The sequence below is a fragment of the Drosophila novamexicana genome, unplaced genomic scaffold, assembly GCF_003285875.2.
Source record: "Drosophila novamexicana strain 15010-1031.04,08,12 unplaced genomic scaffold, DnovRS2.1 tig00000193-arrow-pilon, whole genome shotgun sequence".
NCBI lineage: Eukaryota > Metazoa > Arthropoda > Insecta > Diptera > Drosophilidae > Drosophila > Drosophila novamexicana.
The window spans coordinates 9,047,820-9,072,941 of NW_020824787.1; the positions used below are offsets into that span (position 1 = coordinate 9,047,820).

The 25,122-nt window shown below is 43.8% G+C and overlaps 6 protein-coding genes across 6 annotated transcripts in view; 3 read left to right on the top strand and 3 right to left on the bottom strand.

Annotated features, from left to right (window-relative positions):
• Positions 1-1,433: 1,433 nt before the first annotated feature.
• LOC115758792 (endothelin-converting enzyme 2) lies at positions 1,434-3,696 on the bottom strand. Its single transcript, XM_030699565.1, has one exon. The coding sequence runs from the start codon at positions 3,443-3,445 to the stop codon at positions 1,493-1,495; it is 1,953 nt and encodes a 650-aa protein (XP_030555425.1). The 5' UTR covers positions 3,446-3,696; the 3' UTR covers positions 1,434-1,492.
• Positions 3,697-7,982: 4,286 nt separating this feature from the next.
• On the top strand, positions 7,983-11,891 carry LOC115759066. Its single transcript, XM_030699894.1, has 2 exons — positions 7,983-9,752; positions 10,038-11,891. Exons 1-2 carry the CDS (start codon positions 7,998-8,000, stop codon positions 11,889-11,891), a joined length of 3,609 nt encoding a protein of 1,202 aa, XP_030555754.1. The 5' UTR covers positions 7,983-7,997.
• A 904-nt stretch (positions 11,892-12,795) lies between these two features.
• Positions 12,796-14,400, top strand: LOC115759342 (ficolin-1). The gene is given in 3 exon segments (XM_030700261.1): positions 12,796-12,851; positions 13,531-14,187; positions 14,250-14,400. Coding segments are annotated over 3 exon segments (864 nt in total).
• Positions 14,401-16,503: 2,103 nt separating this feature from the next.
• LOC115759127 (neurotrimin) overlaps positions 16,504-25,122 on the bottom strand; it is a 60,913-nt gene continuing 52,294 nt past the window's right edge. The window contains exons 7-9 of the mRNA XM_030699971.1: positions 19,504-19,646; positions 17,422-17,571; positions 16,504-17,337 (exon numbers count right to left, since the gene is read on the bottom strand). Of these exons, the coding sequence (XP_030555831.1) occupies positions 17,156-17,337; positions 17,422-17,571; positions 19,504-19,646 (475 nt within the window). The 3' untranslated portion in view covers positions 16,504-17,155. The remainder of the gene's footprint in view (positions 17,338-17,421; positions 17,572-19,503; positions 19,647-25,122) is intronic.
• On the top strand, positions 20,409-22,588 carry LOC115759125 (neprilysin-4). The gene has a single exon (XM_030699968.1). The coding sequence runs from the start codon at positions 20,436-20,438 to the stop codon at positions 22,533-22,535; it is 2,100 nt and encodes a 699-aa protein (XP_030555828.1). The 5' UTR covers positions 20,409-20,435; the 3' UTR covers positions 22,536-22,588.
• LOC115759126 (membrane metallo-endopeptidase-like 1) lies at positions 22,714-24,852 on the bottom strand. The gene has a single exon (XM_030699970.1). The coding sequence runs from the start codon at positions 24,850-24,852 to the stop codon at positions 22,852-22,854; it is 2,001 nt and encodes a 666-aa protein (XP_030555830.1). The 3' UTR covers positions 22,714-22,851.

Consider the following 25,122-nt stretch of genomic DNA (forward strand, 5'->3'; position numbering starts at 1 on the left):
GCTGCACAGGAAGCGCGTTAATTAGCAAATAAATAAAAAGCGTGCCGGCAAACAAGACACGCACATTGCGCATATGTGACTGTACGTGTACGTTTCTGTGTGTCTGTCTGTATGTGTGTGTGTGTGCGCGCCCGCGTCTGTGTGTCTGTGCTGTGCTGTGCTTCGGTCTGTTGATACAGAGACGTATCTGTGCCTCAGCATTTGAGCATCGCTGCTGTTGCTGTGCCACAAGCTGCTGATTTCAATGCATGACGATGCCAACGAGAAAATTCTTAATGCTGCCTCTGCATTTCATATTTCCCATTTGTAGTTTTTCTTTCGTATGCGCTGCAAGTTTGTTAAGTTATTGTCCATGCACATCGCCAGGCAACATATGCTGCATAAGTAGTTTTTCTATTAGCTGCAAACTTATTTACAATTTTCAACAGAAGGTAAATTAAATGTAATTTCTATTCGATTTTGTAAATTCACCGAAATTAATTGAATTGCGTACCTTACAAATTACCAAGTTGATGTCAAATGTTGCGCAAATTCTAACACTTTTTTTGCAAGTCACGGAAAGGCACACAAATGTTTAAATATATATATATATATATATATAATATCGAAAGTTGAAAGTTATAGGCGAAAGCTTAAAACTAGTCGGGGAATTGGTGCCTTTGAAGCATACATAATATATTTAACATATGCACATATATACACATATATATATATATACTATTCAGCTCATTTAAAATCTAATTTTTTACTTGTTAAACTTTGCTCAGTTGAAACACAGAAAACTGATGCAACACTTTTTTAAAGCTGACGGAATGCTTAAACATACATTCAATTCAGAACAATTTTTGATATTGCATTTTCATGGAATTCGATGTCTATAGACATTTGTGAAGGACACGGTCGCAGATTCATTATCCTCAAGAAATCATTTGTTCTGCATAATAAAATCAAATATTAAATCAAGCTAACTTCTGGCATGTGGGAAATACACAGTTTCCTTAGAAACACTAGCATTCGTATGAAAACTTACATCTGCCTGCATTTATGTATTTATGTCTTTAGCGTCTCTTTGGATCAGGTCATTTGCAAGTTCATGTGGCCTACTGCCTCACCAGCTGCCAGGCTGCATCATTTTTCGCTTGCCTCAGTTGTAGGCGCAGTCGCGTATGCTGTTGGCTTTCGACTTTTGCCTGGCTCGCACGTTGTGCACGTAATTGAAAATTAACTTGTCTCGCTGGCTGCAAGTTACCTTTCCCCGCCAAATCCCGCTGCTTGTGCTTTGCTGCGAGGCTGTCAAGGATTTCTGTGGGCATATGTGTGCCGCATATTGATGTGCCTCATATGGCTACAGCAGAGAAGAAAGTGTGAAAGGAAGGAAGCGAGAGCAGTTACTTAAGCATATTTTTATTTACAATACTTGATGGCTTAACTAGTTAAAGCTATACAGCAGTTACGATTGTATACACTATATATTCACTATATATTCATGATGCTACCAGAATCGGCAGCGCTGCACGGGATTCATGGGCGAGCCCTGGGCACACTGGAATACCTCTGCAAATTCGGGCATCTGCGCCAGCGCATAGTTTAGGCGCTTGCTGCCCGTGTCATGGAATATGTCCGCCTCCTCGCCGCAAAAGAATTGCGCGAATTGCAGAAAGTACAAGCGTCCATTGTTGCGCCTCTCCGCCGGCTGTTGCATGTAGGTCTGCAGCGCCAGGCGTGTGCCGCTGATGTCCGCGGCACGTTCATTCAGCATGAAGACCTCGCTGTCATTGAGACAGTTCACCGCATCCACGTAGTGGTCGTTCAGCAGCAACTGATCACTGTAATCGCGCATAACACCCTGGGCATCGTAGTCCACGAAGTAGGTGTCAAAGGCGTGCAGCATCTCGTGACCCAGTGTGTTGGCCAAATCGCCGTAGAGCAGAGCTGGCCAAAACTGTGCGTCGTAGAAGGGAAGCTGCACATAGGCATAGGGCATAATGATGATGCTACCCAGACAGTAGAAATACGGCGTGGCATCAATATTATCGGTCAGCCCGGGTCCATGATGATTGAAGCTGTACCACAGCTGACGCATGCTGGCATTCGCACTGCGCTCCAGCTCCGCCAGATGTGCATAGTAGTGCAGCAGGCTCTGCAAATGATTCTCATAGAAGTCACCGCCCACCCGCCAGTGCTGTTCGCAATCCACATAAAACTCAGTGCTCGCGTTGGCCGGCATGTTGCCCAGGTTGAGTCGCAAGCCATGCACCTTAGCCAGCAGCGCCTGGAGCAGCGGGGCCTCCAGGCCAAACTCATTGCGTCGCAGCTGCTGGGCGAACTGTGTTTTCAGCTCCTCAAAGACGCCAAAGATGACCCGCTCGTCCGCGGCACGCTGCCGGCCATAATAACTGTGCTCGTATACAAAATTCATGGGCAGGTAGAGCGTTTTACGCATGTGCTGCACACAAATGGACCTGGAGCTGGAGTGGCTGTTGCTCAGCGGATTGTGGGGTAGCTGCATCAGATGCTGCAGGAAACGCGCCCAGCTGTACAACTGCAGCAGCCGTGCATCGGCCCGGTTGAGGAATGCGATCAGATGCCGCAGCGCCGGCACATCATCCACCAGCAGCTGATGGCTGCCTGGATATGTGGCGCCCAATTGCAGCTGCAATGCATGCGTCCAGTTGAATTGTGGCAGCTCCTGCTGCAGTTGCTCTAGTGTATAGTTGCGAAGCGTCTCCTCCTCGCTGCTGCTGTTGGCCGGTCTCGCCATTTGCTGCAGTGTTGCCTCCAGTTGCCCGAAGCGTTCGCGCAACTGCGTCAGATTGGGCAGCAGGCCGTGCGTGTGTCGCCTTAGAGCTTTGTAGATAATCATGCTGAGATTCAGGCTGAGATTGTAGTTATGCGGCTGCACGACCAGCATATGCTGTGTGGCATTGTGCTGGCTCACCTCGATCTTCACATAGTGCTCGTGATAGCCATAGCGTCCCAGCAGCGCCAACAGCTCTGCCCAATGATTGTTGGCCGTGTGCGGCAGCTGCTCCAAATAGCGACGCAGGCGCGGCTTACCCAATGCCCTGCAGCTCTGATAGTACCGCAACAGCTTCGAATACATGGGCAGCTCGTGCTCCGGCGCTTGTGGCTCATCCAGCAGACGCTCGAACAGCTCCACATAGCGTTGATCGATGCGTGCGCCGCTCAGCGACATGGCCGATACGCCTGCTTCATGCACCGACCGCCAATTGCCGCAGGCGTACTTATAAAAGTCCTGGCACGCATCCAGCTCGGGCAGCATGTATTGCTCCAGCAATTGGATGTGCCTCAAATTGATATCCGTGCTGCAGGTTGGCTCTGTGGATGTATCGGCTGCCCTAAGGCGGCAGCTTTTGTTGAGCTGATTGGTAGGCAGCGCCTTGGCGCTGGCCAGTAGCAAGCAGAGCGCCCAAAGGCGTGGCATTTTCACTTGAGCTAAACTTTGCTTATTTGCTTTAACACTTTTGTCGAAACTTGTCGTTTCTTTAACAGATTTGTTTGGTTTTAGTTTTGTATGCTGTGCACTGCAGTTCGGAGCAGCAATTGTTGTTGTTGTTGTTGTTGATGTATTTGGTTTCTTTTAGGCGCACACATGTCAGAAAGGTGTTACAAAAATATTTCTTTGTATATTTTTGAGTATTTCACAATTTCCGTTTTGATTTGCAGAAGGTTTCGTTGCGCGTTCGCCGCTTGCTAAAAATCAACTAAAAACTCGTTTCACGCGTTTTCAATTTTTATGTATTCGTATTTAATTCATTCGACACATACACATTTATGTATTTTCTGTGTGTGTGTGTGTGTGTACGAGTGCTTGTGTGTGTTAAATTCTTGCAGCGCGCTTTTTACATTTTTTTTTGCTTGACTTGCTTATCAACGTTTAAATACGTCTTTTCTTTTAGTTAGTGTGCGGCGGGCTTATCTATGATACACTGCACGAAATGCAAGTGATTTAAAAATATATTAAACAAATATTTTCCCATTTAAAAACTTGGTTAATTATGTTGAAATATGTAAACCAACTAATTGATAAATTTACTGATACACATTTAAAAATCTGGCATGTATTGCAATAAAGCATTATAATTTATATCATTAACGAGCTAAATATTCTAAAATATCAAAATTGTTAAGGTAACTTAAAAAACTATATGTAAATTGTATTCTCTAATCTTGCTGAACAATCCGACTTAATCGTTTATCATAGTTTCTGCCTCTGTAACTCGCCTTTTACCCTACTTAAGCTAATGCTCAGTCTATACGATCGGAAAAACTATACATATGCAAATTTTCGTTTGGTATGGTTTTTTTTTGAGCAGGAATCACAGCTTTATTTATGTCAGTGCAGCGCGGCTCGGCTTGAATTACAATTCGAAAATTGTTTCAATTCACGATTTAGTTATTAATTGTCATCAGCGTCGCCATCGTTCGGCTGCCGCGCCTGATAAGGCATTGAATTAACGGATGACGCAATTTGGCGTTGCAATTAATGAGTAACCCCAAGCACGAGAGGTTCGCACGGGGGTCAGAGAACCGGCAACCGCGGCGATATGCTGGCCATCGCTTATGCATTTGGTAAACATTAACTCGAGCCGAGGCTTCTTTGTCGTGTGGAGAGGGGGCCCGGCCGGTGGCCACTGCGCATTGAACTCTTGACTCCCCAACTGCCAGCAGCGAGTCGCGAGTGGCGACTGGCGAGTGTCAAGTTGCGAGAGATGAGTTTGATGGCAATCGTTTCCTTTGTGCCGTCGTCGACTTGTGACGTTTGTAGCACTCGCCGGCTTATCAGGCCCATTAGTGATCCCATAGAGCACAATTTGTCGTTGACTGATTGTTTCAGCACCAATTGTGCTTCTTGCGCTAGTATTTGTTAGTTTCCATGTGAAGAAATCAATTTCAAATAACAATTCAAATTTGATATTCATCATCTAAACCCTATCCCAGTAGTCTAGCCAAATGCTGTCTTTGTCGAATGAGTATTTTCATTCCATTCACGTTCTTCAAAAATTGGTAATTAGACTGACCGCATCATTGGGTATGGATATTGTAGTTACCTGGTTACCTGGTAAAATAGATTGGTCGTATCTCCATATGCAGCCTTATGATGAGCTATGCATATTCATGATCAGCAATAATTGGCGAATAAATTGATCACATAAATATTTTCTATAGCTACGAAAGTGCATCGATTTCAGAGAAAATTAAAGCTTGATGAATCGAATTAGTTGTGTGGTCTATCAAAAAACTGTGCTTGAATTTTTATTTAACGATGTTTTTTAATGTATTTCCTGACACTATTTATGGCCTAATCATTAAAGCATCTGCTTGATTTGCTTATAATTGATTGCATTTTAATTAAATCGCAATTTGTGGCATTCACACACATACACACACATCCGTGACTTGGCCAGTCAGCAAAATTGACAGCGCGTGAATTAATAACAATTTTTTAAGCACGCAATATTTTTAACGAACATTAAGTCCTTGTCAAAGACAGTTAGTACCGAAATAGTATGCGAAATATTTGCAACTACTTAATGTATATATATTTTTGATAAGCTGCAAAAACGATATACAAGTACATATGCCTTTGTGTGCACACAGTGTATGACAAAGTGAAAGCTATACAACAATTATTTATATTAAAAATTGTACTTTTTCGTCACATATTTCATGATGTGCTGGTGTAAAGCAACGTGGCAAAGAGTAAAGCGATTTTGAGCGCTGTAAAGCAAAATTTCATTTTAATTTATTAAATTATTAACACGAGGAAAACGTGAAAATTAATCTCCACATAGCGCTATATCTCTCAGCAGTGAGTGTGCATGTGTGTGTGTGTATGTGTGCGCATCCATGAAAGTGCAAGCATGTTTAAAATGCTGTTAACGGTTCAATGGTGGCCAAACCCATGCCCATGTCCATGCTCATCCCATGTCCCTTTTCATGTCCTTGCCGAGTTGCCTGGCTCAATGCATCGGCAGCTGCGGCTGGCAACGCCGCCTTGTCGAAGCCCGATTTTCATAATTCAATTACGCTTGGCAAGTCACGAAAGGAACGGCAGAGTGCGGCTCTACGAAATGCTGATCATTGCCTATCATATCCCAGTTGTGCTTGCTGAAGATCTCGCCAATTTAACTCAGCTATAATGGGCATCATAGCCATTAAGTATAGATATTCAGATGAGTGGCTTTTCATCAAGAAGCTTCCCTGTTTAGATAAGGCTAGCAGCAAAAAGTCGGGGCATTCAGGTTAGCTAAAGCTGCGCATGTGAAAGGGTATACAAAGTTGTGCCTCACGACTCAACGAGCAGCGCATTAAAAGCAAAAGTAACTTGCAATCGGGTTGAGTTCGGGCCGCGCAAACTGTTTGCCTTGTTAAATGCTCACTTACGCATGCACTCGGCATACGGCTCCTTCTTCCCCTAACCAGATTTCCATCCGTTAGTCCTGGTTCCAAAATAAGTTGTAACCTCCATGCACTTATTGCGATGGGCGCAAAGGGGAGCACTAAATGCTTGCGGTTGGCTCTGCATCTTAAAGTCAATGAATAACCGCGCTTATACACCAAGCCCCACCTTCTGTGTTTAGTTTGCTTTTATTTTTTGGCTCTCAAGTTACTCAAGTAATTCAATTTCCGGCGTCTGTGCGCTATAGAAATGATATTAAAGTTATTGAAAGCGAGGCAAGCAAACAAACAAACAGACAGACATTCAGACAAAGAAACGGTACAGCAGAGGGAGAAAAAAAAATAATGTAAAAAACGTGAAAAACCTTTTACCCAATGCTTTTTGTTTGGCAAATTTGTTGTCTAGACTAGATTCACTGGATGCAACTCTCCATGCGTGGAAATATGCCACGTGGCTATTAGCAAATTGAAATGGTCGAATTTAAGGCCCAAACTCAGTCGCAGATATCAAATGCGTTGCCACCAACTCACAAATGTCATCATCAGCATTCAGCAGCAATTCTAAACTTAGCACCTGCTGAATCTCCTCTCGTTTACAGCTTTGGTGCCGATTTGCATAAGGCGCCAAATGGCGATGCCAACAAAGTTTCAGCTCTCGCGGCGACATTGCCAGCTGTCCCAAATCCAATGAAATCAAAGCTCAACCCAAGTGCTTCACCCGGCGACAAGTTAAAATTTTCGTATGTGATTTTTATTGTCGTTCACAGCTCTCTGGGGTCTAGTTAGTACTCGCATTTTGTGGTGATTCCTGTCAGCTCCTCGCAAGCTCTTTGGAGCTCTTTGGCACTGGCATAAAGCAGTTCGTTGCATACTTTTGGGCACATGTGGTATACCAAATATTTTCTATAACATTTTCATACTTAAATACGCAAAGTCGTTTGCTTAGTCAACCTCCTGAGACTTCTTTACCCGAATTTACGATATATGCATGCTGAAGACTACTTTTAATTATTACAAATATTCTATCCACGCATAGAACTTAACTTTGATCATATTTTGATGTGTGGCAACAATTATAATTCTTGTTAAGGATCGAATGCCTGCTTTTGTAACTGTCGCAATGCTCATAAACTGGCAACATGTTTGTTCATCCGTAAATTACTGTACCTTTTATTATCATCATTTAAACGTAGCCCAAAGTGCCGTGCTCATGTGGCAAGTCAACGAGCGCACTCTCTTAACTTGATTAACGTATTGCCGATGGACGCTTCTAGATGATATTCCACTTACCTGTTACCTTTTTCACAGCCATCCACAGGTCAGCGAATTAGAGGCTTCCTGGAAGGTACGCGCCGCTAATGAAATCTAGTGAAAACCCAGAACCGCAGCTGTGCCTCGATTAGAATACCTGATGCAGACCAGATTAGCGGGTGTAATAAAATTTGCATGCCGCTTACCTGTGGCCGGTTAAAAGGCGCCGCGCTAGCGTCACCGCTCACAGTTACAAACTGCAACGTCTAACGTGAACAACGCAAACAAAAAAAAAACTAAAATTAAACAAAAAATATTTCAATATGGTGCTAAGCAATTCCACACCCAACAGTAATCACAAGCAGAACGAGCTCGTCATGGACACGGCGACCATGAACAGCGCCGATCTGAGCGAGCTGCTTCAACTGAATGCGGAGATTGAGGAGCGACGGTCACGCCACGCCTACTGCGATGTCAGCGATGGGCGTGGACTGCTGCGTGCCACAATGACGCGCGAGGAGCTCTTTGAGGTCTCCTCACTGGACGATGATCGCTTCCTAACCGCCTTGGAGCACCAAAACTCATACGTGACACCGTCCCGCATACAAGTCACCGACCTGGACTTGTCCAGCATTGAGAACCTCATGAAGTACTTTGATGAAGAGGTGCCTGTTACGCCTAGCAAAGATGTCATCATAAGGACTGCCCCCTGCTCGGGCAAAGTAGCCAGCGCCATTGCCAAACTGGCCAGCCAACCCGTGCCGCTGCCCAAGCAAAGAGTGGACAGTTGCAAGCAGAAGATCAACGAGTTGAAACAAAAATACGAACAGCCGCAACTGGCAACACCACAGGCGGTACGTGGCGCCAACAACAAGACCAGCGGCAAGCTGCCCATGAAGGTCAAGGAGATAGCCCAATTATTCAACTCGAAGTTCAATCAGGTAATGCGGCGCGCTGACCCGCCGCAATACGCCGCGCTGCACAATGAGCTATCACTCTCACCGGAGCCCAAGCCACAGCCCAGATCGCAGCAGCATCAGCATCTGCAGCAGCAGCTACAGCAGCATCTGCAGCAACAGCAGGAGCATTTGCAGCAGCAGCAGCAGGAGTCTGTTGTTCAAGGTCCCTGCCTGGTGGCCGAGGATGTGTTCCGAGAGCTGAGCGTCAGGGATAAGGTGTTGCTCTTCAATAAGTTTGTTAGCGACATTGCCGCCAAGCATCCCAAATTCAATGAGCATGCGGCCGATCTTAAAGCGCAGGTCAAAAAGCAAATGGCACGCGGCGAGGTGGTGGCCGAGCAGCAGGCCAGCGTTAAGCATTTGGCCCAGGAACTGGAGGCCAAGTGCGTGCTGGAGTCCACGCCACCACGACCGGCAACAATGCCGGCCAAGCCGCCAACACCTTCGCTGCATGTGAGCACGCTGACTGTGGTGATCAAGCCCAGTCCGGAGCGACATGTGATTGCCATGCCAGGTGGCCGTCTATTGCACGAGCGCGAGCAGTGCGCCTCGCAGAAGCGCAATTTGTCAGCCATACGCAGCGTGCTGCCGACGGAGGCGTATGCGCCGCCCAAGAAGATACGACGCACACGTCAGGAGCGCGCCGGAAATGATAGTCTTCCGTTTTTTCAAAACGAACCGCTCGAGAGTCTTTTCTACAGCTGGCTAACTGCCGAGAATGGCGTGCTCTTCGACATAACAAGCGTATCCAACAGCGATCAGACGATTGAGATTGCCAGCAGCGACGAGCAGCCGGCCCAGATCACCGCCGGTTCCATTGGCGACATGAGCCAGAAGTCTGCCGTGGAACGTTTGCTCGAGGAGGCTATTGCCAAGCTGGAGCTAGAGAGCAAAACTAAGGAATCGAGTCATGTGGACGAAAAGGACGTGGACACGGCAACAAACCCAACGGCCGTCACGCCCACACCGCGCAAAATAAAACGTCAAGCGCCGCCTGTACCTGCGCCGCGTCCAAGTCTGGGCCAAATGCAATCCACTTGCATAACATCGAGCAGCTCATCGAGTTGCAAGCAATCAGATGCTGAGGAAAGTGAGTCTGGATTGTCTACACTGCCAAAGGTGAGTGCACTGAAATTTTTGGCGGTTTTCTAACTGAAAGCCGATATCGAGTCATTGAAAAAATATTGTTATTGATATCTTGAACAAAATATAGCGCAGTATTTTAAAACCGAATTAGATTTCCATCCCAACAAAAAGTCTGTCTATTTTAAACATTTCATGATTCGTTTTATTCTTGCCTATCAATTTCTCTAAAATCTAAATCGTAAACTCTTTCGTGCAATCACGAATCTAAACTGGATTTATTTTAAATTTAATTTGAATTTATTTCAATTGTCTGCACAGATAACCAGCGATGAATCCCAGCCAGAAATGCCAGCAACACCAGAAGAAGCTCCAGACTTTGACTTTGCGAAGCCCGTGCGACCGCCGCGTAAGAAGAAAATGCGCCGCACGCTCACCTGGAAGAAGGAGAACTCCATTGTAGAAGCCACTGCCAATGCTGTGACCAGTACCGACTCTGACTCCGACTACAAGCCAGCGGTACTGCAAGCCAAGAAGAAGCCATCAAGTGTAGCACCAGCACCAGCACCAGCACCAGTTCAAGCTGCTGCACCGCCGCCAATGCCGGAGCAGAGCTACATTGAGCTGGACAAGTCGCTGATGCGTCAGGTGAACTCGCCCAGAAAGATCAAGTCCGCGTATACCTTGACGGTGATGTCCTCGCCATCGCCCAATGCGGACAGCGATCAGTCGCCCTCGCAGACACCGCGCCAATCGTTGGATCCGCAGCTCCGCGACAGTTTTATAGATCAGGGCTTTGAGACGTGCTCCAATGATGCCATGGATAACAGTCCGTTGCGGCGTTCCTCACTTGGCATGACTCAAACAAAGCCCTCGGGCTTTTCCACGCCGGTAAAGGCACACAATTATTCGAGTGCCGCGCATCAGCAGCTCTTCAGTCCCATTGGTGCAACTGGGCAGCAGCTGGACAAGTCGCGTCGCAGCTCCTTGGCTATGCAAGTGATACGAGAGGATCATCCATTGGACTTGGCTAGCTCGTCCGATGCGCCAACAACGCCGACCTGCAGTGAGCGCGAGTTCTTTGCCAATGCACCCACTGTCGAAATGAGCTCATCGCAGCTGGAAGAGCTGCCGCCAAGCAAGCCGCAGTCCAAGTTTTGGATCAGCGCCGGAGATTTTACGGTCGCATTGGATATTGTGCACAATACACCGGAGCGACTGCGTCTGCTCTACGAGATCTTTACTCAAAAAACCTGGGAAACACGTGAGCTGACTTTCGGCATTGATGGACACAAGTTTTGCAGGTCAACTGCTGGCCAGCAAGAGGCCAAGACCAAGGAGCTGCCAGAGCGACCGCCTAGCGTAAAGGGCTTCTCGCATTATTGGTTCGCCAGCGGCGATCTGGCCGTGCCCTTTAGCGGCAAGCACATGCCCAGCGAGAAGATTGAACGTCTGTTTCATTTCCTCGACACGGAGCTGATCACTAGTCCTGATTGCGAGCTGCGCTTTGGCGTCGATCAATTTGAGTTCAGCTGCGTGCCCGAGTTCTGGCACACAATGCCCAAGTTCTCCATTGAGAGCAGCTACAGCATGCTGGTGGGCCTGCAGACGGGCAACAGCAATGGACTGGAGGGACGCAGCAAGTACGCTTGGCCCAGTAACCACTACAACAACTCTAACAATGCCATCAAGACCAGCGATCTGGACCAGACCGAATTTGAATCGGACAGCTTCAGCAATAACAGCGGTCGACTCTCGTTCTCGCCGGACCTGTTTAGCCAGGACTATGAGGCTGTGCCGCTGGATGAGCTCTTCGACAAAACATTGCCCGTCGTCCGTGCGAAGCCCATGAGCATGCCACAAATGCTGCGCATCCTGCAGCAGCAGCAAACCAAGCTTAAAAGCGTCGAGCAGCGCATACGCAACTACGAGCTGCCCTCAAAACTAACCGAGGCCACGCTGAAGCATTGCCGCAGCAAGCCCGAATATGCCCACAAGCTGCGCACTATTGATAATATCGCCCGCAGCAGCGGATTCCGCGCCTGCTCCATGGAAGAGCTGGAGAGTTTCATGCAGTTTCTTGTCGAGTACGCGGACACCTGTCTTGGCAGTTGCAGTGAGCACATCGAGAAGATCATCGACACGCTGCTGGACCAACGCGCCGTAGCGGTTTAATCCTAACAACTTTCAATCAACAATAATTATTTTTAATTAGTAGCATATAAGCACAAACATGTAATGTTACAAATATTTTATTCCTTATCAACTTTTTTAAAAGTTAACACATGCCAGAGTACATCGTTAATTATGAGCTTCATTTATTGACAGCTGCATGCTTGATTAAAAATGGCCACGCAAATTACTTTCAAAATAGGAAGCACCTGTAAAATATATATACATATATCAAATAATTAAGCTAATAATTGGCACTGGCAATTTTCCTAGAATTAAAACTAATATCAAGCATTTAATTTTTTTATCTTTCAAAACGTTTGAAATAAAAGCTAAGTCAAAATAATTTATAATTATGACAAATTAGGAAATGGAAATTCTTATTATTAGGAATTAAGAACTAAGCCAAAAACTATATGAAATGATAATGGAATTTTTAGTATGTTATTTGTGTGTGCGAATTGTCAAATCTCTAAATCGAGGCATAGTTCTGAGAATCGCTTTTTGGTTTATACTTTGCCCATTTTAATATTGTTACGGATTGCTAAATCAATGCTTAATGATAACCTTCGGACTTACTGAATTTTTTAAAAATTATTTTCGCATTACTTTTTAAATCAAAGCATATTGAATCTGTAGGTGGTTTTGTTGACCAGCCAAAGTGTTGCCATTAAAAGTGCTACAACCTGCAGTTGAATTGGCCAATTCAGCTTTAGTTGTCAAGTAGAATGCTGAATGCATCATCAGCGTCTTTAGCACATTTGGGGCTCTTTTGTGCTTGCATTGGGCATACGCCACGTAGTACAAGTGGCATCACGTTGCTCTTGCCGCCGCTTGTCAAAATATTTGCTTGGGGTTTTTGCGGGCAACAAACAAGTCTTGCGAAGAGCTTAGCTATGCAGCAACAATGTCCTCCGCCAGCTGTAAGCATTTGCTGATGTGCAATGTGCAGTTGGCAGCCAAGTGGGTAACGCCCCCGGACTCAATAACAATTTCACGTTCTAGTACCCAAAGTGCTGCACAAACATGAAATCGAATAAAATCAAATATCGACTGACTATAAAACTGTGCTATGCTTCTAAATATGGATTGGTCAGTCATGGTTGACTATCGAAATGAGATTGTTATTAATATAAATATGCATATTGTTCAGACAGGGCATCTCTTAATTGTATAAATTCATATGCATAAATACGTATGGCTTATAGCAGAGGAAGTGTATTTAACTTATTCTTATCAAATATAGACAAGACTTCTGGCGAACGCGATCGTACGATCTACTTAAATGCATCGCTCACAAATTATTCATCAGTTAACAAGAAGTTGCGCTGCGATGAGGTTCTTCTGGATTAGCTTGGCACTCGTGTGCTATTTTTCACAGGATTGTCTTAGTGTTTCCGTACGACGACCATTTAATGTAATTTAAAGTATTTTCATTTGTGCAGATATTTAAAATATATATGTTTCAGTACGGATCTACATCATATGAAATTCCAGTAGATGAACCCAAAAGTGCTGCAGAAGTTGTTGTTGGCAGCGCCGCTCATTCAGACATTTTCAGGTATAGTTTATAGTATATATATATAGGGTCGTATATAATTAAAAATTCTATACAAATGTTATTCCCCCTTTTAATTGACAGATTAAAGGAGGAACTAAATGAGCTGTACGGAATGGTCGATGAGTATATACAGGCCAATTATGATAACAATTCTAGTGAGCTGAAAAACTTAACAGCGACGGATATTATTAGGAAGCTTATAGATACCAACGCGACCCACACTTTGAAGAGTTTGCCTTCGTCATGTCCACCATATAGAAATGCACATGGCATTTATACGGCCAATGTTACGGGTCTGCCACCCTTTCAAGTGCTGTGTAATTCAAATCTAGCCGGTCCGGGCTGGACGGTGATTGCATCCCGAACTGTCGGCGATCTAAACTTCTTTCGCAACTGACGGGAATATAAGCAAGGGTTCGGCAATCTGACAAATGAATTCTTTATTGGTCTGGATAAACTACACGCCATAACTGCCTCACAGCCGCACGAACTCTATATCTACTTTGAGGACTTCTCGGGCAATAAGCGTTATACACGTTATGATGAATTTTTAGTTGATACAGCAAGTGAAAAATATGCCATAACAAAATTGGGCAATTATTCCGGAGATGCGGGCGATTCTCTAACACGTCACGCCAAAAAGAAATTCTCCACACATGACAATGACAACGATGCTAATTCCCAAAACTGTGCCATTGAGCGTATGGGTGCTTGGTGGTATGCTGATTGTAGCGACAGGTGAGTCTATCAAACACCTCTTAAATAGCATAGAGTGTATTTTAAATTCGTTATGCTTTAAGCAATCTATTCGGACTCTATTTGGCTGGCAAGGACAACAGTAAATTATTTTCAAAAGGTATGTTTTGGATTACGTGGCTAGGCACGGAGTATTCATACAAAGTGGTGCAAATAATGGTGCGACCAAAATGTCCCTGCTCCTACTCAAGTTAATTGGAGCCAAACACCTTAGCATAGCAAAATTAATGGATATAAATAAACAAACGTTTCTTTGATTATATATATGTATATTATATTTTGCTCACAAAGGGAAAAAATAGTTGTTACGCATAACCATTTTCATAAACAGCAACAAATATAAGTTTTCGCATCTCACCCGTATGCGGTCGCTTGTTTGCAACTGATAAGTATTTAAAATTTAACGGTCGCCAAAATTACATTCGGCATGTCGGTTGGGTCCAAAATTTGACCAAAACTCAGCTGAACTACCAGGCGAACATAAATGTCAGCAGGTAGACAGCACAATTAAAACAGATTGTGCGCCGGCGCGCCATTGGTCACATATATGTATAATGCGCGGTGCAATAACTGTAACTAGCCTTTTGTTTTGATTCCTATAGTGATGCCAAGACACGCCAGTGTTGCGTTGAATTTGGCTGAATTTAACAAAAAATGGCTAAAAATGGCTAAAGCTAGCTATTTATTTTTATAGATGGCTGAAAATTTAAATACTCATATATATTTTTATTGAGCTTATTTTAAGCTAGAATATCATGTATGTATACATTTTTTAAATATAGACATAGAATGAAGATATGTCCTATTTTTAGCCATTTTCTGTTAAATTCAGCCAAATTCAACGCATCACTGGCGTGTCTTGGCATCACTATAGGAATCAAAACAAAAGGCTAGTTACAGTTATTGCACCGCGCATTATACATATATGTGACCAATGGCGCGCCGGCGCACAATCTGTTTTAATTGTGCTGTCTACCTGCTGACATTTATGTTCGCCTGGTAGTTCAGCTGAATTTTGGTCAAATTTTGGACCCAACCGACATGCCGAATGTAATTTTGGCGACCGTTACATTTTAAATACTTATCAGTTGCAAACAAGCAACCGCATATGGGTGAGTTGCGAAATCTCATTGATATCTCGTTTAACGCCGGGTTGAAACCCTGGATCATGCGATTCTTTGTACACCGAACTCGTCGGAATTGCAAGGGTATGGGCGCAGTTAAGTCTATTTTGTTATAAAAGGCATACATATTTTATTCAAAATGTTAATTCAATTGCTTTTATAAAAATGCAAATTTAAAATCAGTTAAATTTATTTAAAGGGCAGGTTTTACTTGTCTCCTGCTGATCAACGTCTCCGATTGGCCATAAGTATTCCAATTCTTTAAGATCAATATGAATGTCCAATTCAGAGTGTAGCCTTTTAATTTTTAATCAAAACAGGGCATAGAGGCATGTGCATACAAAAGTGATGCCAGGATAATGCGATTGAATGTGGTGGATTAAGCTGAATAACTAATAATCCGCCGCAACTAGTCAGCGATTTATTTCGCTAAACGTCACCAATTTGAGTAAATTCAGCTCGATCTAGTTAAAAAGTGTCTTGTACTTACTGTGCTGAGAACAATCTGAAGGTGAGCATAACTAAAACTGATAACATTATTTGTAAGTAAAATACTCTTTAAATAAATTATATTCATATTTTTTATTTATATCGTTTTTGAATTTAAAGCAATCTCATAATGTTGTCTATGCCGATGTCTCCTGTTGCTTAATGCGGATTAATTTCATTAAATGTACATTATCACTCTTATCAATTAAAAACACAAACTAAAGCCTATGATATATTTATGAATGTATATATATATATATATATTTAGTTTAGTTCTTAATTAGGCTGTCATTTGAATATGTGAGCATAGTTAAGGATATTTATAAATATGTTTAATTTCCTTGGAAATGACTTGATCAATTATTAATTTCAATGCGCTGCCTGCAAGTCATCATAGATTTTCCATAATTTTGATTAATGCCATTCCATTGGGCCGGCGCCTCCTCGGGCCGCTCTTTGGGGGTTTTTGGTTAAGAGTATGGTTATCTGTAGGTCTTGACAATCCGAATGCTGTCTATATAGTCCATACAAATTGAAGCGCAGTTCATGCATTGCTTATAACGAGTACATCATTTACAATTGTTTATGTATGTCTAATTATTTACATTTTTCATTTTCGCGGTAATTTTCATGTGACTGTGTGTGCGTGCTTTTTTTTTAACAATTTGTCAACAATTCAAACGTATTTATTATTTTTATTATTTTTTAATTTTTTTCTTATGCAATAAAACATAAATCATATGTTTTAGCTTATTTTATCATTTGGTTGGCAACACAATTTTAGTGCACTTTCCTGCCAGGCCTTGCAAAGGCGCTTCTATTAAAAAGTTTTCGAGTAAAGTCAAATTAGTTGTTGATAGTAAAATTTCTGGAATAATTGTGGAAAGTATTACACGGCACAGCAAAAGTAAAGTAGTTACACCTAATGAAACCGAACCAAATGAAACTAAATTTGAGAAATACATACACACATATGTTACATACATTACATGAAATTGTTGCAAATAGATATTGAATTATCTGATATAAGAGGCAATCGAATATAGGGCGAAAGAGCATGTGTTCAGTTGATCAATTTACTGGCTCAAGCTGTTTGTGTTTTCAGGCTATTTCGATTTGGGAATGGGCTGGGCAGGGCAGACAGAAATTGAACCGCATTGCACTTGGCTAATTGCTTAATTAACTATTTGTTGTTATTTTTTGTTTGTTTTTTTGTTGCAATGTGTGCTGCATGTTGTTAGTTTAGCTTGGCTGTGTTTTGTTCTTTTGGTTATTTCTTTAAATTTTCATTTTTCGGTTCTTTTAATGGCACTTTTAAATACAGTTTGCTTTACGTTTTAATGTTGCGAATGCATTGCCAGCAGCGAGAGAAGCGTCAGCAGCCAACAACAAACAGAGCGCGCGCTTAGCCCAGCACTGGCCTTGCCCTTTGACCAGTCATAGCCCTCCTGATTGCTGCCCATTAGCTTCTGTTCGGATTTGCCGATCTCATTTAAATTCGACTGGTACTTAATGCCCACTGTAAGTTTAGTTTAGAGTACGGAATATAAAATTCAGCTGCAATATAAAACAAAACTGACAGCCAAAAGCTTTCGCTACTCACATTTATCAATCACAATCACCGAGTTCGTGGGCACATCCCCACCGAAGCCATTGAAGGGTGTGTTTCCGTCATAGGGAAAGTTAATCGTTGTTGTTGTTGTCGGCAATGTGGTTGTTGTGGGCGGCGGCTGTGTGGTTGGCGGACTGGACACTGTAAGCAAGTAACAAAAGTGTTCAATTAGTGTTGGCTATCAGATCAGAAAACAGTTTTGCAAGGTGTCAGGTGTGTGAGAAATAATATATATAAGATAAATTATATGTAACAGTTATCTTATGCATTCATTCTTGCAGTATTTAAATAATTACATATTTATCAGAATTGTTTAAGATATAGACGCTGGCTCTGTTAAATTGTCTTAAAGCTCAACTATTTCTTTAAAAATAACAAATCAAGTTAAAGCGTTTATCTGAATAATGCAGAGTATTTAATTGTCGTAGTTTATTAAAAGGAGTTTCTGCCTTCTTTAGTACTTGCTTCAAACTTTCACTTGTGCAATTCTATGCTCGACTCGTAGTCCGAACAGCTTTTCAGCAGTCGTAAATAGACGCTATTGACTCGCTTTTCGTTTTCAATTTCTTTCCTTCGTTCAGGGAATGTTTTTTGGTGCCATATCATTATTGACGGCAATTTGTTGAGTAAATTTATGAGGCTGGGCACTTGGTGATTGCCCTTGCCACGCCTTGACTCCTTGCCGAGAGCATTGCCAAAGGATGCTACAAACTTTCATAGCAATGCTGACCACTTAATGACATTGTCACAGGTTCATTGTTCTCATTGTATTGTGTGTTGCCATTATTGCCGCCCTCTTATTATCAGCTGCTGTGGCTGTTCTTTGTTACCTTTAATTGGTTGATCGTTGCCAACTCCAGCCGTCCTTCCCCCTGCCGCATTTGCTGGCCTTGTTGTTGCTGCTGGCGGCGCGTCAGACTCGAAGCTGGCTGCGTTTTTATCGCCTGCGCGCCCAAAAATAAATTAACTTGTCGCATTTACACATTGACAATTTCTGGCCGCTATTGGCCATGGCCTTTTGCCGGCGTCCTCTTTTTATTGTCGCGCAACGAACGAAACGAACGGATATTTTATATTGTTTTATGAACTTTTGTGACCGGAATTGCGAGTTACGTACTTTCTGATACACCCATATATATGTTGCAGTCGGCTGCTTTAATGGCCCACCAACTGGGACTGATTTAGCAAATTGACAGATTATTGGCATTTTATTGGGCTCATGTCCAACGTAACAATAAAATCATAAAATTGTCGCGTATACGCGGTGTTAGCTGTCTATATATGTTATTTTCACATTCCTTGACATAACTGTTAAATCGATTAACAATTATTTACAGTCGAGGCAACACGGCTTTAAAACAAAGCCATTCGTCCAGTTCAACAATTGTGCAGCAGGGCTACATTTAAATTTATTTCAATACAAAAGGGCATACAAATGTTTGCCAAATTGATTTAGTCATTTCTGGCTATGTCTATCAAAAGAATCTATGAAGTGCTTAAGTATCTGGAAGCGTATAGGTATTGAATGACTATACCTCTAACGGAATCTATTGCAGATACTTTCATATACTTTAGATACTTTCATATCTTTTAGATTATAGATACTTTTACTGACACCTTTATATTTTTTTCCATAGATGCTTGTCTATATCTCCATTTAATTTTGTGTCGGTTATTAAAGATTCTTTTCTTTATAACAGATACTTTCGGGGGTCTCTTGAATTTAATTCTTTAACAATAATTAAATGTTTTTTCCATAATCTAGCTGTTTTACCATGCACATATATGTACATCTAAAACTAACGACCGCATTATCTGGCTGGAATTTCATCTAGCACACATTTACACACACGCCTGTCAGGCGCCATCCAATCAAGTACACACATTTGGCCGGCATAATTAAAGCCACAAATGGTGTAGTTTTGAAATGTGCCGTGTCCAAAAAATAAGTGCGCACACATTTGGGCCAACACTTGTTATTTATCGCACTTTATGTCTGTGCTGTGCCGCACTTCGGTCTGCGTATTATGGGCCAATATTAAAAAGTATAAATAACACGTTGCGGATACTTACTGTAGAGCTTTATGTTGCCATCCATGTCGCCACGAGGATTTTTGGCGACACATTTGTAGTTGCCATAATCGCTGCCCTGTACATTGGTAATCGTCAGCCGCATTGTCGCCTTGTACGATGGATTGCCCGGAATCGTTTCGGTTCTGCAATGTGACAAACAAGCACAACAAAATTCATAAAAATTTTAATAATTGAATGTAGTAAGCGCAAAGCAGTTGAATAATCGGCATAATTTGTCCAAGTTCAATGACAGCAATTGCGTTGTGCACCGTTCTACATAGGTCAGTGGCGACTGGCGCAGCTTCAATGAGCTTCAATCAGAGGAATCAAGGCCAAGGTGAAACTGATAAGCGTGGTCGGAACAATGCGCACAGTGGTTCAAAAAACAATTACAAAACAGGGTGTCACCAAAGTATATAGTTTCATAATCAAATTCATAATCGTCCTTTCTAAATATAGACTTTCTGCCAAGCTTTCAGTTTCAAACTGATGAGTAGAAAATTTATATTTTAAATTATTATACTAAGACTACAACCTAATAAAAGTCTTCGCAATGCATATTTAGAACATACGAATGAGCATATTTTATTAACACTAGCTTAATCAAAAAAATCTATATTTAGCTATGGGAAAATGAATAAATAAATATTTTTTAAAAAATGTATGTATCAAATTTGATTTAATCTGAAATGTATATCGTCAATTCGAGTCATTGAAGTTTTTTTTACAAGGATTTAAAATGTTGTATTCGTAGGGAATTAGCGATTTAAATCAGGAAACTATTTGTTATTATGCTGGTTTTTTTCAGATATGGTACCAGTGTGCCGCACTGCGATGAAGACTGACAGGCAGTCGGCGTTGCTTGCCGCCGGCTAGGCTGCCAACCAGCTGGTGGATCTAAGCTCTAGCCAGTTATAGTTGATCGCATCAACATGCTGAAGCTCAGCCTGATTGCCTGGCTGCTGTGCTCGCTGGCTTGGCGCACCACGCCCACCAGCTGCCGCCAGACACGGCCAGCGCCGAGTATACAGGAGCTGCTCGCCAATCAACTGCAAAGCTTTATGGACACCAAGGCGCGTCCGTGTGAGAATTTCTATCAGTATGCCTGCGGCAATTGGCAGCTGCAGCAGGAGGAGCACACACAACACACACAGCACAAAGCGCAACAACAACAACAGAAACAACAACAACAAAACTACCAACAAAAAGCGCATAGGGAACAGCACGAGCAGCTACAGCCGAGCGACACGTTGGCTGTGCTCGACTATGCACTGAATCGTCAGCTCGAACTGTTGCTGAGACGTGGTGTCGCCAATGAAACCAGCGGCGAGGAGCAGCTGCTGGCTGTCCAGGAGAAAATGCGTAATTATTATCGCGCCTGCAAGCGCCTGAAGCCGTATAATCTGAAAAAGTATCTGCAATTGCTGCAGCCAGGCAATGGCACAAACTGGCCGCTGCTTAGTCGCAGCTGGCAGCCGGAAAAGTTCAACTGGCTGGCGACAATTGGACGACTGCGTTTGTTCGGTCTCAATGGAGTGCTGCTCAAGGAGCAGGTGCTGCCGCGCTGGGATGACTTCAGCAGCTACAGCATTTACCTGGATAAGCCCAGCTTGATGGAGACAATGCCCATGGGCGAGGGCGCCATGATAGAGTTGCTTTTGGACATTGGCCAGACGAAGCGCGTGGCCAATGAGCTGGCCCGCCAGGTGGATGCCTTTGAGCGGCAACTGCATCGGCTGCAGGAGCTGGAGGATGACGAGGGAGCCAAGGAAATGCAACTGGGCTATTTGGCGGAGTATATGCCGCAGTTGCAATGGCTAGCCTACATGCAACAGTTGCGTGCAACCACAGCCGGTTACGAATTGGACCTGCTCTCCCCGCTCATCATACAAAATCTGCCGTACATGCGTGCCTTGGACGAGTTGCTGCAGCACCATAAGCCGGAAACCATTTGCAACTACATTATGCTAAAGCTGCTCGCATTCCTCAAGCAGCAGGGACCCGCAGAGATTTCGCGTATCGAGTGCATGGCCAGCTTAAGGCGCGCCATGCCGCTGGCTGCCAGTTTGTTAATTGGACAGCGATTCCACGAGTCCAGCTCTGAGCCGCTGGTGAGTGACATATTCAGCCGGATGAAGCTGCGCTTTGGGCAGCTGCTCAGCGAGAATCGTCTGCAACTTCAGCAGCCCATTGTTCAGGTGTTGCAGGAGAAGTTGCAGGCAATGCGTTTGCAGCTGGGCTTCGTTCAACTCAATGACTCCAGCTTTGTGGAGGAATACTACGAGCGTGTGGAGTTGAATGCGCATAGCTTCTATGGCAATCAGTTGGCATTGCTGCGGCTGCGCGTTGAGCAGAATCATGAGCTGCTTCTGGGCAACGGCCAGTCGGATGCCAACAACGTGAGCTATCTCACGGAGCACTGGCTGAGCAGCAGTTCCTCACCCTTCTATGTGAAGCCCAGGAATCTGGTATTGGTGCCCTATGGCCTGCTGCAACTGCCCGTTTGGCATCGCAACATGAGCGAGCTGCAGCAGCATGCGGTGCTGGGTTTTACGCTCGCTCACGAGATAATCCATGGTTTTGATAGCTCCGGCATTGACTACGACAGCGTGGGCAACATCATGGGCCCCAGCGAGGAGATATCGGCCAATCCAGGCTTTGTCCAGGGCCTCAACTGCATGCAGCAACAGCTGGCCACCGGCTCAAGATCGCTCAACGAGAAGCTGGCCGACTACGAGGCGCTGCGTCTGGTCTATGAAACTTTTTTTGGCGCCGATATGCTGATAGATCGAAGAGAGCCGCGTGATCCCCTGTTGCCACAGTTCAGCCAGCGCCAACGCTTCTTCATCAGCTTTGCGCAGTTCTTTTGCGGCAAGCTGCAAAGTCTCAGTTTGCATGCGCAACATCTGGAGCACGCTGTGGATGAGCTGCGGGTGCTACAAACGTTGGCCAACTTTGAGGAATTCTCCCGAGAATTCGGCTGCGAAAGACGCACCAAGATGCAAGCCACAGAAAAGTGCAGAGTATGGTAAAGTCGAACACTTGCCCAATTAGGATTAGGTTAAAAAATGTGAAATACCAAAGCGAACATCATCTAATTTAAGAAACTAATTAAGCAATTTCCTGATGTCATTTTCCGCGAAGCATCGATTATACATTATCATCAATTGTATATTCAAATAGAGATATATTAAATGTAAAATTTAAACGTTAACTTTAATGAATTACTTGCAGTAGAGAAAGTTTAATTTAAATTATGAGGAATTAGCCAGTAGTAGAATTGAAATATTTAAATAATAATAATGAAATCTTCTTGAGGTTTTTAAGTGATGGATTAATTTCTGACAATTACCACAGTCGACACTTTTGAGCCGGGTGCATATTGTCAAGATCTTCGCGACAACCGTGTGTCTCAGCAAAGGCTGAGAAATTGATCAGCATTTGCTTTAAGCGCAACTCATCCGCATCGTGATCCGCAAAGTCATCTGGTGTCGTATTGCCACAGAAGAACTGCGCCAAATTTAGAAAGAACAGCTGCTTCAGCGAGAGATTCGTGAAACTGGGCTGTGCCAGATTGAATTTGGAGCCAGGACCAAAGTAAACGTCATATGCCAGGCGTATACCCGCAATATCCGCCTCGCGTTCATCCAGATAATCGGTTTCATTGCGGTTGAGGCAGCTAATGCCCGATGAATACTCACTTTCCATTATGATTCGTTTGCCCAGTTTATTGTAGTTACCTCTGAAATCGAAAATAAAGCCACCAGAGACAAATCCGTGCATTAGCTCGTGGCTCAACATGAAGCCCAGCAGGCTGACTTTAAATATATCATGTGCGTCGTGATGGAAAATGGGCTCCTGGAGTATGCCATAGGGTACAATAATTATGTTTTGCCGCAGCAAATAGTATGGTGTTGAGCTCATGCCTGTCTCCGAATCGGATATAAAGAAGAAGTTGGTCGCATTAAGTGCCCCATCCAACTGCTCAAACCAGCGACGCGTACGAAACTCCAATAGGCGCAGATGATTCAGAGCATAGTTACGATCCTTAGCAAGGTGCAAATCGGCATAGTAGCGCTTCACAAAGCTGGTACGATCTGCAGTGTTGGGCATATTCCCCACGTTGATGGTCATGTTGAGCATCTTGGCTCTCAGCATTTGCACCTCGCTAGCCAACAGCTGTAGACTATTGGCGTCAAGCTTCTTGAGGAACTGTTGGCGCAGCAAGTGAAAGAGATCCAATACGTCGGACTGATGCTGTCGCAGCTTGTCCGAGCCAATAAAGCGCTGCTCGTAGAGCAGATTTGTGGCCAGCTCCATGTTGCGGCGCACATCCTGAATGCATTCGATGGGCTCGTCACTTTGCATGGTCTCCTTCTGCACATAGGAGACAAAGTGCAACATTATATAAGTGGCCACCACCTCACGATTCCAGCCATTGACCAAATGCATAAGCGCGGTTAAACAAGCCGAATTTTCTACTTGCAGAACATAGTCAGCGGGCACATTGCGGCCCAGCACAATCTCCAAATACTTTCGCCATTGACCGCCAGTGTGCACTTCTAGCTGTTGCAGGCTCAGCTCTTCGTAGAACTCCGATTTTTCCTCATACTCCATTTCGACCAGTTCACGTACCGCAGACTCAAACAGCTTGACTTTCCGCGCTAAAGTCCACGCCTTTTCACTGTTGATGCCCAACATGCGTAGTGTCAGCATGGTCAGCAGAGTGCCTCTGAGCCGTTGATCCTTATGCTCAAAGTAGGGCCTGTCAATGCTTACGGTGTACTTGCTGCTGTTCTTCAGATCCGGCAACACTTCGAGCTTGAAAATGACATTGGTCAGGCCATAGCGTCGCAGGCGTGCCAATGTTTCCATCCACTGAAACTTTATGCTGCTCCAGTGATCAGGGCGGCGCTTCAACTGCGGCCAAGGTATTTGCTCATTTGGCGGAACTAGCTCAAGGTAAGTCCTACTCAAGCGTGTTGATTCCGATGCTTGCCGACAGGTTTGATAGAAGGTTAAGACCTTGTCCTCTACACTGCCTGGTTCCAGTGGACGCTGCTGCAGCTCATTCATGAGCACGATGAGGTTCTCGTTTACCTTATGATCAATAAGTCCAGTTATCTCCGAAAAGCTATCATTCTCATGTTTCTCACCCCACTTGCCACACGCGTATTTATAATAATCATTGCACGCTGCAACACTCTCGTTCACATAGCCTAGTATCTGATTCAACAGCTGCGTATTGGGGTTAAACGCGGGAGGATAACCTGCCTGGCCACTTGCTGATAGCCACAGCAAAATAAATAGCAACTCACAAATGCGACAAGTCGATGTTGGTGTCGACATCGTCTTTGATGAACTGTTCTCGCCGCTCTGCTGTATGCCAGATTTAAGCTAAACGCTGCTGTACAATCGGCACATATACTAAACTAATATTCCCTTCATCCGTATTATTTCGCGCAGTGACAACAAATGGGGTATTTTCTGAGAAAGGGCTAATCAAAGTAGAATCGATGAAAGCCCTTGAATAGGTTAAAAGTGCTATTGATAGGGTATTTTATGTTTTGTTTTTTTTTTTTTTGTGTGCAAATCGCAATTCTTGATAATTGTGACTGC

Coding starts and splice junctions, on each gene's coding strand:
- LOC115758792 (XM_030699565.1), bottom strand. CDS start 3,445: ATGCCACGCCTTTGGGCGCTCTGCTTGCTACTGGCCAGCGCCAAGGCG.
- LOC115759066 (XM_030699894.1), top strand. CDS start 7,998: ATGGTGCTAAGCAATTCCACACCCAACAGTAATCACAAGCAGAACGAG. Junction 9,753..10,037: donor GATTGTCTACACTGCCAAAG/GTGAGTGCACTG, acceptor TTGTCTGCACAG/ATAACCAGCGATGAATCCCA.
- LOC115759125 (XM_030699968.1), top strand. CDS start 20,436: ATGCTGAAGCTCAGCCTGATTGCCTGGCTGCTGTGCTCGCTGGCTTGG.
- LOC115759126 (XM_030699970.1), bottom strand. CDS start 24,852: ATGTCGACACCAACATCGACTTGTCGCATTTGTGAGTTGCTATTTATT.